The following is a 13,219-nucleotide window of genomic DNA, read 5'->3' on the forward strand; positions in this document are numbered from 1 at the left end:
TATATATTATACATGGTCATGTGTTTAAGGAAATGGTCTCCTTTCCATAATTTGAAAATTCCTGGTAACTCCATTTCATTAACACACATTCTCATGTGGTGTTAACTACCTACTTCCTAAGATGCCCTATAATTTATTCTGCTGGCATTACCTTGTGACAGAATTATGATTACTACAGCTACCTTGGAATTCTTAAAAAAATGAATGAAAAACACAGAAGAAAAATTAATAACCTGTGAATGGGGAAGGGCTGGGGTGGCAGGAGCAAAGGAGGAAGGCAGCTTGGCCCAGGAATGGCCCAGGAATGGCACTGGAAAGGGGGAGAAGAAAGGGAGCTGGCTGCTTCAAGACGTGTTATTTTTACTGCGGCTTCTTGCTCCTCTCCACCCCCACCTCTTCCAGTCTGAGCTTTGAATACGGTTGAATTTTCACCACAGAACTTGGCTAGGTCTCCTCAGGGACTTTCTCTTTCCCATCTTTCCATAAATTATAGGTTTGCACATGAGAACAGAACAGATGATTCCCATTATCTTTTGGGTTGGGTTAGGATTTTTTTTTTTTTTAACCTGCCCACTCTTAAATGTGTATCCTAGTTCAGGGAGGTGGAGCTTTTGTTAACATAGTGGCATATCCACCAGCGAATTGGTCTACTCCTCCTTAATAGTATGATTTTAACCTGGTTTCCTTGACCAGTACGATTGCAATCATTTTCCTTGGCCTTTAAATACTCACAGGAAGTCATTGCCCCAAAAGAGCCGGGCCTTGCCTGAGTTGTTCACCAGTATCCCCAGCACTTGAACCCCACCTGCCATACTGCAGACTCTGCATGAATGTCTGTGGAAATTTTGCTCCTTATTTTGGTAGTAAAGTGACATTTCTAGGACACTATTATACTTTCATAAATGACCCATTCAGATCATTGTAATCAAATAGATCCAAAAGTGTTAATTTACCCCAGAACATAGAGATCATCTATAGATAAGGTGTAGAACTCACTAAAAGCTATAGAGCCACTGCTAATGGTTAAGGTTTATTGAGCTCCAACCCTGGGCACTCTTTAAGACAGGGAGGGAGGGAGGGAGGAAGGAAAAAAAAGGAAAGATTTTATTTTTAAGTAATCTCCACACTCAGTGTGGGGCTTGAACCCACAACCCCAAGATCAAGAGTTGCATGCTCTACCAACTGAGCCAGCCAGGCACCCCTGGGCACTCTTTTCGATTAAATACCCGGACCAGATGCAAACTCAGTAAAGGAAGGTGAAAGGAATTTACTGTGTTGCATCTGAGTTTATTCTGCTCTTCATGGTCTCCCCTGAAGTACTCAATCTAAGCTTTCTAAAAGGAGTAGGTCCTAGGGGAAAGGTGTAAAGGAAAATTAGAAGATGTGACTTCATTCCACTTCCAGCATCTGGAACATTCTATTGCTTACAGACATAATAAAAGTAGAGTGAAGGAATTTACAAAAACTGTCCTTGGCAGTGTGGGAAGAAGAGAAGGGGGAAAGGACAGGTAACATTTTTAAGAAAGAATAGTTAGTGTTTGATGCAGAATTCAGTAGAAAAGCTGAGTGACCTTCCTGAAAAAGCAGAGCAAATGAGGATGAGGACTTGGCCTGATCAGAAGAAACTAGCAATCCAGAGGTCTGTAGAGAAAAGGGAGGCAACTTACAAATGGGAGAGGATGGCAGCAAAAGGGAAAAGCTGAAGTGTTCAAGTTGGGACACTGGAGGAAGAAAACAGCCAGAACTGAATGGAGAGGAGGAAGAGGCAGTAAAGGTGTTATCAAGAGGCAGGTTCTAGAGATGGAATAAACGGTCCCTCCCCGTGAAATGGACAGGGACTGAAAACAGGTATTTTTAAGATAGAGATCCTTCTGAACGAGGCCACCATCAAGGTAGACCCAACAGAGGGTCTGGAGATTGCTATAAATTTCCAAATGGCCTTATCTTGGAGTCTACCAAACTCATCGTGTACTTGTCCACTATCTCTTGCCCTACCTAACCTTGACCATGACCTACTAAATTAATACCCTCTCTTTCTACTTGACTGCCCTGGCAGCGCTGTTGTTCCCTCTGTACTAAATATAGTTCCAGGGACAAAAGGGATGAAACACATGAAAGGCAACAGCTTAGGATATGTTAATATATGTCTTTCTTGTTCAGGACCAACTAATCCATCTCAGGAGCCCCCTAGAACGACTGGTTTTTGATGTTAGCTTATTTATTTGATGATTTAGTGATGAGTAAGTCCTCCCTCACTATATTTCGCAATACGAATTAAATCATAACGAGTAGCCACTCTGAGGATTAAATCCTATGTTAATTCTACTGTTTACTCTAAATAGAGGGGACGTTGATTTCATAATTAAAAGCCTCATATATTTAGATGGCCTTGTTTACCTAAGTAGTGACTTACAGTTAAGATCCTGAAAGCCTTTCTGTATGGCATGACCTTTCTGTGTCAAAGGCATTGTGTACTATGCCTTAAAGGCAAAAATATATCACTCAGCAGTGCTCTTAGCCAAGAAAATGGGGCATGGAAGGAAACAAGCCAAATGAGCAGTAAATTACCACAGATGCATGTGTATGGAGTTACTCTTTTAATTCAAATTACCAAAGAATGACCATTCTTTCCCTAGCTCTCTGTTCTCTCCAGAAATAGGTTACTATATTACTCTATGCCTCATACAGCTTCATATAGGCCTTCAGTATCCTAATTTGGCATTCTTCAAAGTGTGGGGTATGAAGAATAACGTTTTTAAGCTCTTAGTGTGCTATTTACAGTTCTGCGAGCCTTACGTGTATCTACTCATTTCACCCTCGCAACCAACCTGTGAAGTGGGTATTACTGTTGTGTCCATTTCTTAGATGAAAACCTCAGGCAGAGCAGGTTAATAACTTGCTCAAAGTCACCAGCTAGTATGTGGAAAAGTCTCAGAATCTGAACTCAGGAAAGTCAGTTTAACCAGTGCTTTTAATTACTGTGCAATGAGACCTCTGATTCCATGGAATTTCTACCAAAACGAAATTGGTTGGTACAAGAGATGCTCTAGACAGTACATGGACATGGCATTAAACGACATTTAATTGCATTATGAGAAAATTATTCCCTTCAATTCTCTTTCTGTCCTTGAGGTTAAATTAAACAAAGATTTATTCTGGTACTGCTGTGACTTGAACCCCTAACACCTGCTAATCCTTTTTTTTTTCTTTTTTTAACAGAGTTGGCAGCAGGCTCAGGGTCTTCCAGCCAGTTGTGTTATCTTGATTTTATGGCACGGGATACTGATTTCCATTTATGGTATTCATATATGGCTTTCATTTTTAGACTTACTTGAGTCAACAAATGACTCCATCTAAATAAAGCATTAAGTAAATATCACAGGTGGAATGCAGCTGTGACAACGTTTGTGAAAGTGTTTTCACATGATTGAAGTTTGGGAAACACTGTCCTGATTCTTCTATTTTGAAGTTAACTTTAAAGCAATGATTTTGGCAAACATTGAGTGAGATTCCTCGTGCTCTTATCAAAAAGATCCCCATCTTCCCTTCATCGGTTGAGGGCTCATCTGGGATGGAGTTTTCAGTAGGTCATACAGAAGGGAGAAAAATAATATAATGTGGGGAATTTTTAATACCACCATATAGGCTGAAAAAAAATTTTTTTCTGAAATCCTACTATATCTACTTTTTTAGCTTTAAAATCCCATTACTTTCTTACAAAATGATAGTGATAGTCAATAGATTGTTTGGTCTTTAATATCCCTATTTGGCAGAAGTAAAGATTTAAAACTTTAAAAAAAATTGTGCTGATCCAGAAAACATGAAATTTGGGTGCCATTGCTCAGTCACTGTTCATGGTAGGTTTTCTCTTCATTGCTTAGCATTCTTGAGTACTTCAGGAAGGGTGATATGGAATCATGCCAATCTCTTTCTAAAGTGCATTAAAGCATTTTCTTCAGGGAAATTATTAAAGAGATCCTGCTTATATGAAATTCTTTCATGTCTGTTCTCTAGATTTATAGTTTTCCTATCAAGACTACAGTGCTCATTATTAATAAAATAATTTTTAAAAGATGAGATATCTCTGAAATAGTTACTATGAGCAACCAATCCATTGGAATACTCCTATTCACTAAAATGTTTATTTCATTTTGCACTTCCAAAGTGGAAAGTTCAGAGCACGATTGAGAACTACTTAAACAGTCATTGGTTTTTTGTTTGTTTTTCTTTGACGTTGCTGCTGTTGTTTCTGGGACTTAGGAGAATAGAGAAGCTAAAAATCTTGGACATATTTAGGAAGAAAAGTCATTTTTCTGTTTTTTCATTTCATGCTTTGACTAACACATTTTTTTTACTCTGAGTTCAGAGTTGATCTAGAAGGAAACCATTGGAGATGCAGAAAAAGTTTTAAAAGGGAGAGGAGGCCCCAAATGCCCAATGTCAAGGAGACTAGAGTTGGAGGGGTTAATTGTAAGGCTAAAGCACAGACAAGAAGCAAAGTTCAAAGACTCCAGCAAAACTTAAGATGATTTGTCAGGATAGGGCTGAGTTAGCCAGGGGAGATCTGGCAAGTTCAAGGCCAGCATTGGCCAGCAACCCCAAATCAACAGGATCACTGCTATAGTCAATGCTCTAAGGAAGAAAACAAACTAGTTAGAGAGCTCTCAGACCTGAGACATTCCCAGGCTCCTGGATCACTCCGTAGACTTGGTGGATATTACTGGCTTTCATGTTTTTATTTCACTAACTCTAAGATGTCTGAGTAGCCCTGTCCCTTACATGACTTTCCTTGTACTTTAGAGGATCTTTATAGAGAGACAGGCAGATTCTCATATTCATGAGCCCAAAGACCTTGGTTTCAGCAGCAGATGGCAATGGCTTGTTCTGATCCGATGCTAAGCCCCATGTCCATATGGAGTCTTTCATGATCCAATACAAGTGGACCTGCAACAGGCCTATCAGACTAATGTCATCTTTTTTTCTCTTGGGAGTAGCCATGACCCAGAGTACCTGCAGAAAGCAGGTCCCGACTGAAATATGTGGATGCCTAAGCAGGCTAATAATTTGGCATCCTACTCATTGGTACTCTTTAAACGTACTTTGAATATGTACTCAAAGAGTATTTAATATACTTAGTAGATAGGGAAAGAGGGAGAGAAACTGATTATCAATAAAAATACATTATACTTCTCTCTGTTGAAAATGAGGAATTTATTACATGCTCTAACAGTAGCACTACCTTTTTAACTTATTTGGAATGGGATTCCTGATAAGTGTTTCCATAACTCTGAACTGGAGAGTGTTAGTCACAGCCTCTCCAAGAGTACAAGCAACATACATGGGTATAATTACAAAGTCTTGATCAAAATATACTTAAAAGTTTTTTTTTCTGGCTTTCATGTCAGCAAAATGTGTCCAACTTTTTCATATACCAGATCTTGTCATCGTCAGGAGTTTTTCTTTTTCTTGCCCAATTGTCCTAGCTAGAACCTCCAGTAAAATGTTGAGTAGATGTGTTGAGAACAGACATCCTTGTCTGGTTCCCGATCTTAAGTATAAAACATTTTTCATCATTTTTTTAAAAAGGTTTTATGTATTTTTCAACAGAGAGACAGCGGAGAGGGAACACAAGCAGGGGGAGTGAGAGAGGGAGAAGCAGGGTTCCTGCTGAGCAGGGAGCCCGGTGTGGGACTCGATCCCTGGGATCATGATCTGAGCCAAAGACAGACGTTTAACAACTGAGCCACCCAGGCGCCCTGATCTTTCATCATTAAATATACTTTTAACTGAGTTTTTCATGGCCAGCCTATATCTGTTGAAGTTCCCTTCTTAGTTTGTCAAATGCTTTTACCACAGAGAAATATTAGATTTTGTCTAATGCTTTTTTTTTTTTTTGGCATCTATTGAGATGATCATGTGGTTTTTGTCCTTTATTCTATTAATATGGTCTATTACATTGTTTGATTTTTAGATGTTAAACCAACCTTGCATTCCTGGGATGAATCCCAATTAGTCATAGTGTTTAATTCTTTTTATATGTTGCTAGATTCAGTTGGCTAGTTTTTTGTTGTTGTTTGGGGTTTTGGGTTTGTTGTTGTTGTTTTTGAGAGAGAAAGCAAGCAAGCATGGGGGTGGGGGGCAGGGGGAAAGGGAGAGATCAAGAATCTTAAACAGGCTCCACGCCCAGCACAGAGCCTAACATAGGGCTTGATCTCACAAACCTCAGATCTGACCTGAGCGAAAATCAAGAGTCAGATGCTTAACTGACTAAGCCACTCAGGCACCGCTGGCTAGTATTTTTTTGAGGATATTTGTATATTTTTCCAACTTTATAATTCTTCTTTTTCTTTGCAGTTTTTACAGAATCAGTTGACTGACTTTTATGCAATGAAACTAATCTCTTGCACCCATGTTAATTGACTGCTCAGATGATTGTCAGCTGCTTCATTCCAGGATGCTTTCCCTGGCTTACAGTTCCTCTGTACATGTGCTTACCACTAAAATGCTGAGTACTCAATATATAAAGAAGTTTCTTAAAATTTCCACTGCTATCTACTTATCCTCTAGAGGGACTAGTTCACATTTGCCAGTAATTTAAGGAGTAGCTATGGAAACATGAGCTCACTGGCACCTTATTTCCAATTTATTTGGTGATAATATGGTACAGTTTACCAATTCATGTCCTGGGACTGGCTGGGCCACACCATAATCTAGCTCTGAGGGTAGGGGCTGAGAAGAAGAACTTCCTCATTAAACTCTGATGTTTGGGTTCATAGTCCCTGATAGGGAGCTCTCGGGATTCTTTCCATTTTATATTGTACCAGCTATGGTTTGGAACAGCATAATCACAAAACAATATTCATATCTTCCCCTTTCATCACTTTCTTTGGGAGAACGGAGACAGAACACCTAGCCGAGCACATGGTACCAAAGCCTTGCCAACTGGTGAAGTCACATGTGTAGAGCCTCCCAAGCTTAGAGTGCAGGGTTCAATAAGGCAGCTTGTTGAGCAGGTATAACAGGTACCAAGACAGACTTGGATCTGCCTTTTAGTCTGAACTAACTACATCAGTGGAAAATGATTTTTGTTATTTGATGAGAGCTTTAGGCTTAGGCACCTCTCATTGTGATAACTCAGGCCTTTTATAACTGTTTTCAGAGGAAGAGAGACAAAGAAAACAAGGGAGAACAACTCTGACCATGGTCTAAAGCCAGGCTTCTGTCACTAAGCAATAAAGAAAAAAGCTCAAGTAGCCCTTGCATAAGTGGGAATTTGCGGTTTCTAAAGCTGCCCATTCCCCAAACGACTAAAATATGTTATTGGCATTTGGCACTGTTTCCTATGTTTTGCTCTCCTTAAATTTCTCTTTAAAAGGGTTTGAGTTTAAAGGCAGAACCACTGAAAAATGCAATTTAATCATAGAACTGTGAAAGGCCGATTTAACCCCAGGATGCCCTGTTTTGTTTTGTTAAACCAGAACTTTGAACCAGGCTTATTCCCAGGGGCTGCTAGGAAGTCTAAGGGTAGGAAAAGAGAGAGGCAGAGGAAAGAAAATGAGTAGGCCAGACCAGCCCTGAGATGGCACCACCATGCACCAAGGGCTTCCCACCGTCACCAAGTGAATCCAGGATGTACACTGGAAAGAGGAGAAAGGGATGGGAAATTGAAGAAAGAGAACCCAGAGCCAAGGACAAGAGTGGAAGGACTCACTGGTGGCACAGTCTTCCATACCACAGGCTGTCACGGGACAGAACATGAGAATTTCAAGAGCTTCTTGGCCCCGATTCACTTTTTTAAAAGTTGTGTTTTCCCCCAGATTATTAAAGTATATTCATGTCACAGAATCTGGAAGAACAGTTACTAGGGAGAAAGTAACCACCTGGCAGCATGGTGGAGAGGTTCAGATCCCAGCCCTTGGTAGACCAGAGTTTGAATCCCAGGTCCACTGTTCAGCACCCCCACATAGAGTGGGGGGAATAAGATCTAACAATGATGTGAGGATTGAATGAGATCACCTACCTAGCCAAGATTAGCTGCTTCTGCTATTGTTAATTACTATTAGCCCATCAGCACAGTTAATAATTAGATATACATCTGGCTAGTTCTTTTTTATGCCAAAACATGGCTCATTCTTTACAGTATATAAATTTTTATCTTGCTTTAACTTATTAAATAATCTTCAGAAGCACTAGCTCTTTTGTTTTCTTGTACAAGATTCTATTGCTATAGTTTAATGCCTTTTCCTTTTTATTGGACATTTAGGGGTTTCCAATTCTGTATTATAAATAATACTAGGATATACATCCTTGTATAAAATCATTTAGCTTCTGGTTATTTAAGATAAATTCAGAAGAGGAATTATTATAGTCAGGGTTTGAACTTTTTAAAAGCTCTGGATAGTTTACTAGCTTCATACCTGCCAACATGGCCAGTTCTCCCTTCAGCATTAGCCACTGTTATTTTTTTTTAAGATTGATTGATTGATTGATTGATTGATTGATTGATTTGAGGGGAGAGGGTAGGCAGAGGGAGAGGGAGAAGCAGGCTCCCCGCTGAGCAGGGAGCCCGATGCAGGGCTTGATCCCAGGACCCTGGGATCATGACCCGAACCAAAGGCAGACACTTAACTAGCTGAGCCACCCAGGAGCCCCAGCCATTGTTATTTTAAGCACACGCACATGCACATGTGCACGTCTTTGATAATTTTGGAGGCAAAAAAAGATTCCTCATTATTTGACTTTGCGTATCTATTTTTTTATTATTTGGGAAGCTAAGCATTTTTTTGTATGTTTATTACTACAGTTTAAAAAAATGATTACATATTTTGCCCATTTGAGACAGGCTATTTTTTCAGTTAGTTTGCATGAGTTCCTTATACATTAGGTGTCATGTTTTTCCTAGTTTTGTTGTTTGCCCTCGGATTTTATATATATGATGTTTTGATAAACAAAAGTTTTCAACTTTTATGAGTTCAGATCTGTCCACTTTTCCCTTTTGTGATTTTTTTCTGAGGCTTTAAATCCTACGAAGCCTTTCTCCATGTTTGAATCAGATGAATAAGAATTTGCATTTTCTTATCTTTTAAAATAGTTTATTTTATACATTTAATAATTTACTAAGTTTCTGGGACTTATTTTTCTTCATGGTATAAGTGAGGGTATAAGGGTTTTTCCCCAAAAAATGAGTAAGCAGTCATTTCAGCTCCTTTTTAAATTATCTGTCCTTTCCATGCTGACTTTTGATTCCAAATTCATCATAATCTAATTACATGTGTGTCCTGGGGTCTGTTTCTGAGCGATCACTTCTATTTCCTCAGCAGCAAGTCTAATCGCCAGTACCAATCATTTGAATTTCATGATATTTTCATATGTAGTAGCACAAATATATCCTCATATTCTTGTTTTATAAAATTGTCTTACCTACGCCTGCCCTTTTATCCTTCCAGACCGACTTTGGAATCAACTTGTCAACTCAATTTACTTTTTAAATTATTTTAATAATTGTACTGATTCCAAGTTGAATTTTTGTACTTTTTCTTAACAGTGAGAATTTTTAGCTCAGGACTTGAAAAGAAACACACATAGTTTACATTTATGTAGATTAATAAACTAAAGAATTTATTTTAAGGGCACCTGGGTGGCACAGTCGGTTAAGTGTCCAACTCTTGGTTTTTGCTCAGGTTGTGATCTCAGGGTTGTGAGATAGAGCCCTGCATCAGGCTCCGTGCTCAGCATGGAATCTGCTTGGGACTCCTTCTCTCCCTATCCCTCTGCCCATCCCTCCCTAAAATAAACAAGTCAATCTTTTCTTTAAAAAAAAAAAAAAGAATTCACTTATTGTTTAATCTTAAATATAAGTATGATTGAATGATCACAGCCAAATGCTGCCAAAACTTGTCAGGAGACAGTTGCAGAGCCAGCCACTTCCTGTCAAGTTATAAGACTTTTACAGACTGTACATTAATATTCATTTTTGAGGTACAGAAGGAGCTGAACATGTACCAAATGTTCCAATGCTTCAGTATTTTTTATTTTACATAATCAACAAGAATGTTAGCTATTTCAATGATAAAATGCTTTGCGAGATCAGTTCAAAAAATTGCCCACTCTGGCCTTTCTGGCTGCCCACAGAATTCATCCTCCATTGTCCTTCTGTTTGGAGAGCTGACTAGCTCATCCCTCAGGAATTGTACATGTCCCAGGAGTTCATGAGTCACACATCCCCTGGAGGTTCTGCTAAAGTGCATGTGGTGTTTAACTGGCAGCAAGTCTTCTGCCCTCTAGGTTCATGCCATTAAATCATAACCTCATCTGGTCCCAGACTTGCCATTTTGTTTGGACAAAGTTGCCGTTTAAATGTTTGGCTCTGGGGCCTGCAGTAGGAATATTCCAGAAATATTCCATTTCAGCTTTTTGAATGCAAAGGTTGAATGTACTTGGAAAGGCCTGGAATGGAAATGAAGCATTAACCTCCTTAACAAGTGATCTGTTTACATCTGTGGAAGGCGGCAGAGCAAGATGGGGTCAAGTGGTAGCTAGAGTCAAAAATGCCTTAGGAACTAACTGACACTAGGCCACATATGAGAGCAGGCCAAGGCACTAAAATCAGACAGGCCTGAGTTCAAACTCCAGCTTTGGTGCATATTGGCTCTCTGACCATGAGACACACCCCTGAATCTTTCTGTCTCCGTTTACTTAACTGTAAAATGAGTAGGATACTACTTATTTTGGGCAGTTGCAGTAAGAATTGGAGGTAAGTACAGAAAGCATCCAGAACTCATACATGATGATAGCAATAAATAGGAGTTATCAAGATCAGAACTTTTTCAAGGAATGATGAAGTAGGTAGGCATTGTGAGAGCGGGAGATGGATGCACAGTAGATAAAAACTAGAAGCAAGTTTGGAAAGACAGGATGTACCTACCTAGCTTGTGGGAAGACCTTGTAGGGCATACTTAGGAGTTGAGACCTTATCTTGTAGGGGCTGAGGAAGCTTCGAGGGGTTTTCATTAAAGAAATACCAGTTGGGGGTGCCTGGGTGGCTCAGTTAAGTGTCCAACTCTTGGTTTTGGCTCAGGTCACGATCTCAGGGTCGTGAGATGCTCAATGGGGAGTCTGCTTGAAGATTCTCTCCCTCTGCCCCTCTCTCCACTCTTGCGCATGCATGCGTGTGCATGCACTCTCAAACAAACAAATCTTAAGAGAAAAAGAAAGAAATACCAGTTCTAGGAACATACTGAAGTGTAGTGGTTAGTGCTGGGCTCTGGGAGTCCAGCTCCCTACTCTAGACGTCCAAGCTGAGTGACCTTGCACAAATGACTTAAGCCTTATAAACCTCAGTTTTATCACCTCCAAATTGGTAATTGGTAAAAACATTGACCTTTTAAGGCTCTTGTGCATAATAATAATGGTTATTTATTTAAGGCTCACTATGTGCCTGCAAATGTTCCAAGTGCTGGACTTGTGCTAGCTTAAGGAAAAAATGAATTAAAAAGCTTAGGGCAGTGACTGGCACAGACTAAACAGTCAGTCACTGCTGTGGGGGTGGTGCACCAGCTGGTGTCATTTTTATCACTTGTTCAAATCTGTGTTTTAATAAGATCGTTCTGGTGATGGCATAGAGAATGGGCTGGTGTGGTTAGGGCTGGAGGCCAAGAGAGCGGATAGGACAATAGTAGTTTCACACACATGTTTAAAAATTCATTGAGTTGTACCTAAGATCTCTGCACTTTATCTTATATATGTGATACCTCAATTTAAATATATATATGAGAGGTAGGCAGTGAAAGCTCTTCCCTCAGTTGACCTAAGCTACTCTACAATTGCCTGGAGTTCCAATTAGCTGAGTGCTCTTCACTAAAAAAAAAATAATAAAGTAAATTTAAAAAAATAAAGGAGAGACTGAGGAAATGAAGTAATATCCTTTTTCAATTACCCATGCTCCTGAAGAACAGAAAGCCCAAGGAAAACAAAAACCTCTACGACTCATACAAAACTCTGACCTGCTTGATAGTTTTCCCTCGGCTAGAGCCACCAGCCGTAGCAAATGACTGTAGGAGAGTCCTCGCTCTTCTGGCCTAGTGGCACAGAGATGCTGGAAGGGAGAAACGCAGACTACTGGTGTGGAGAGGCTCAGAGGCTGGACCAGATCACAGACGGTCTGCCCTCATCGCTCTGAAAAATTGGCTCTTTACGGGGCTTCCTTTCTTAGGACCCATTTCCATTTAGATTTTACCAAAACTCTGAACACATCACATGTGGGCCTGCTATTCAAAATGCTTTTGTCTTTGAACCTGATCTTATCTCTGAATGTCGTCCTGTTGTAAAATCATAGTTTCCATTTTTTTAAGGCCAAGTCTAAGGCAGGTTAGTCAAGTACATTGACTTTTCCTTGAAATGACGCCAAACTACATGGTAAAAATGTTCAAGTTTGGTAACAGACCTCTGCACAGTGCCCTGGGTGGTATGAAATTATTGTGACCTCTGAGTGTCTGGGGAATGGATAAAAAAAATATGATATCAATACTGTTTCTCCTTTTATTGACTACAAAACACCCATTTAAAACTATAGGAATTTGGGGACCAGCCAGGTGATCAAAATCAAATAATGTGCCTCAGGGGAGGGAGACGTGAGGTCATTTCTGAGAGGACAGAAAGGAAGAAGCAGAGCTGCAAAAGGGCATTGAAAACGTTAAGTGAGATTCTAGAAAATGCTATATGCATCCTGATTGCTTACTTACTAACTCCCAGTTAGGTATTTCAAGAGATAAGATTAAATGTCTAGAATTCAGTGATAATTATGTAAACAAAAACCTGACCTTAAATTGCCTGGTATTAGATAGGGCTATTGACACTCCATATATCTTATAAGTCATTCTAATTGAATGGGGCAGTGTTACCTTCCAAAACCTAAAAACACCCGTAAGTCAGGGAACATTCTGATTAGACACATAGGTCTCCTTAGATACAAGCATCAAGTCTAATGCAATCATGACAGGTTCACTAATAGGCAGTTTTCAAGAACTTTTGTGAAAATGAACAGGTTATCGGAGACAAGTGAAAACATAGGCCAAACAAAACCAAAAAAGGAAGGTCTTCTCCATTTTTATAATGTTCACATATATGCATATGCAAATTTCATGTATATATTTCTAAAGCCATGCTCTGTAGAGCTGTCATTTTTTTTTTACCAACTTAAGCATTTACTATAAAAGTGTTA

At 39.5% G+C, this 13,219-nt stretch overlaps 1 protein-coding gene across 7 annotated transcripts in view; it reads left to right on the forward strand.

Moving 5' to 3' along the window:
- The window catches only part of PLEKHM3 (pleckstrin homology domain containing M3), a 179,228-nt gene that overhangs the window by 119,307 nt on the left and 46,702 nt on the right, over nt 1-13,219 (forward strand). Inside the window, exon 7 of one of the 7 annotated variants that reach the window (XM_073879388.1) lies at nt 3,220-3,944. The exons of the other annotated variants lie outside the window; for them this stretch is intronic. Within the exon in view, the coding sequence (XP_073735489.1) occupies nt 3,220-3,357 (138 nt within the window). The 3' untranslated portion in view covers nt 3,358-3,944. Of the gene's footprint in view, nt 1-3,219; nt 3,945-13,219 lie in introns of those variants that run through there. 7 annotated transcript variants of the gene reach the window in all.

This window comes from Callorhinus ursinus, unplaced genomic scaffold (genome assembly GCF_003265705.2).
Source record: "Callorhinus ursinus isolate GAN/ISIS: 27379988/994484 unplaced genomic scaffold, GSC_fseal_2.0 scaffold2, whole genome shotgun sequence".
Lineage (NCBI taxonomy): Eukaryota > Metazoa > Chordata > Mammalia > Carnivora > Otariidae > Callorhinus > Callorhinus ursinus.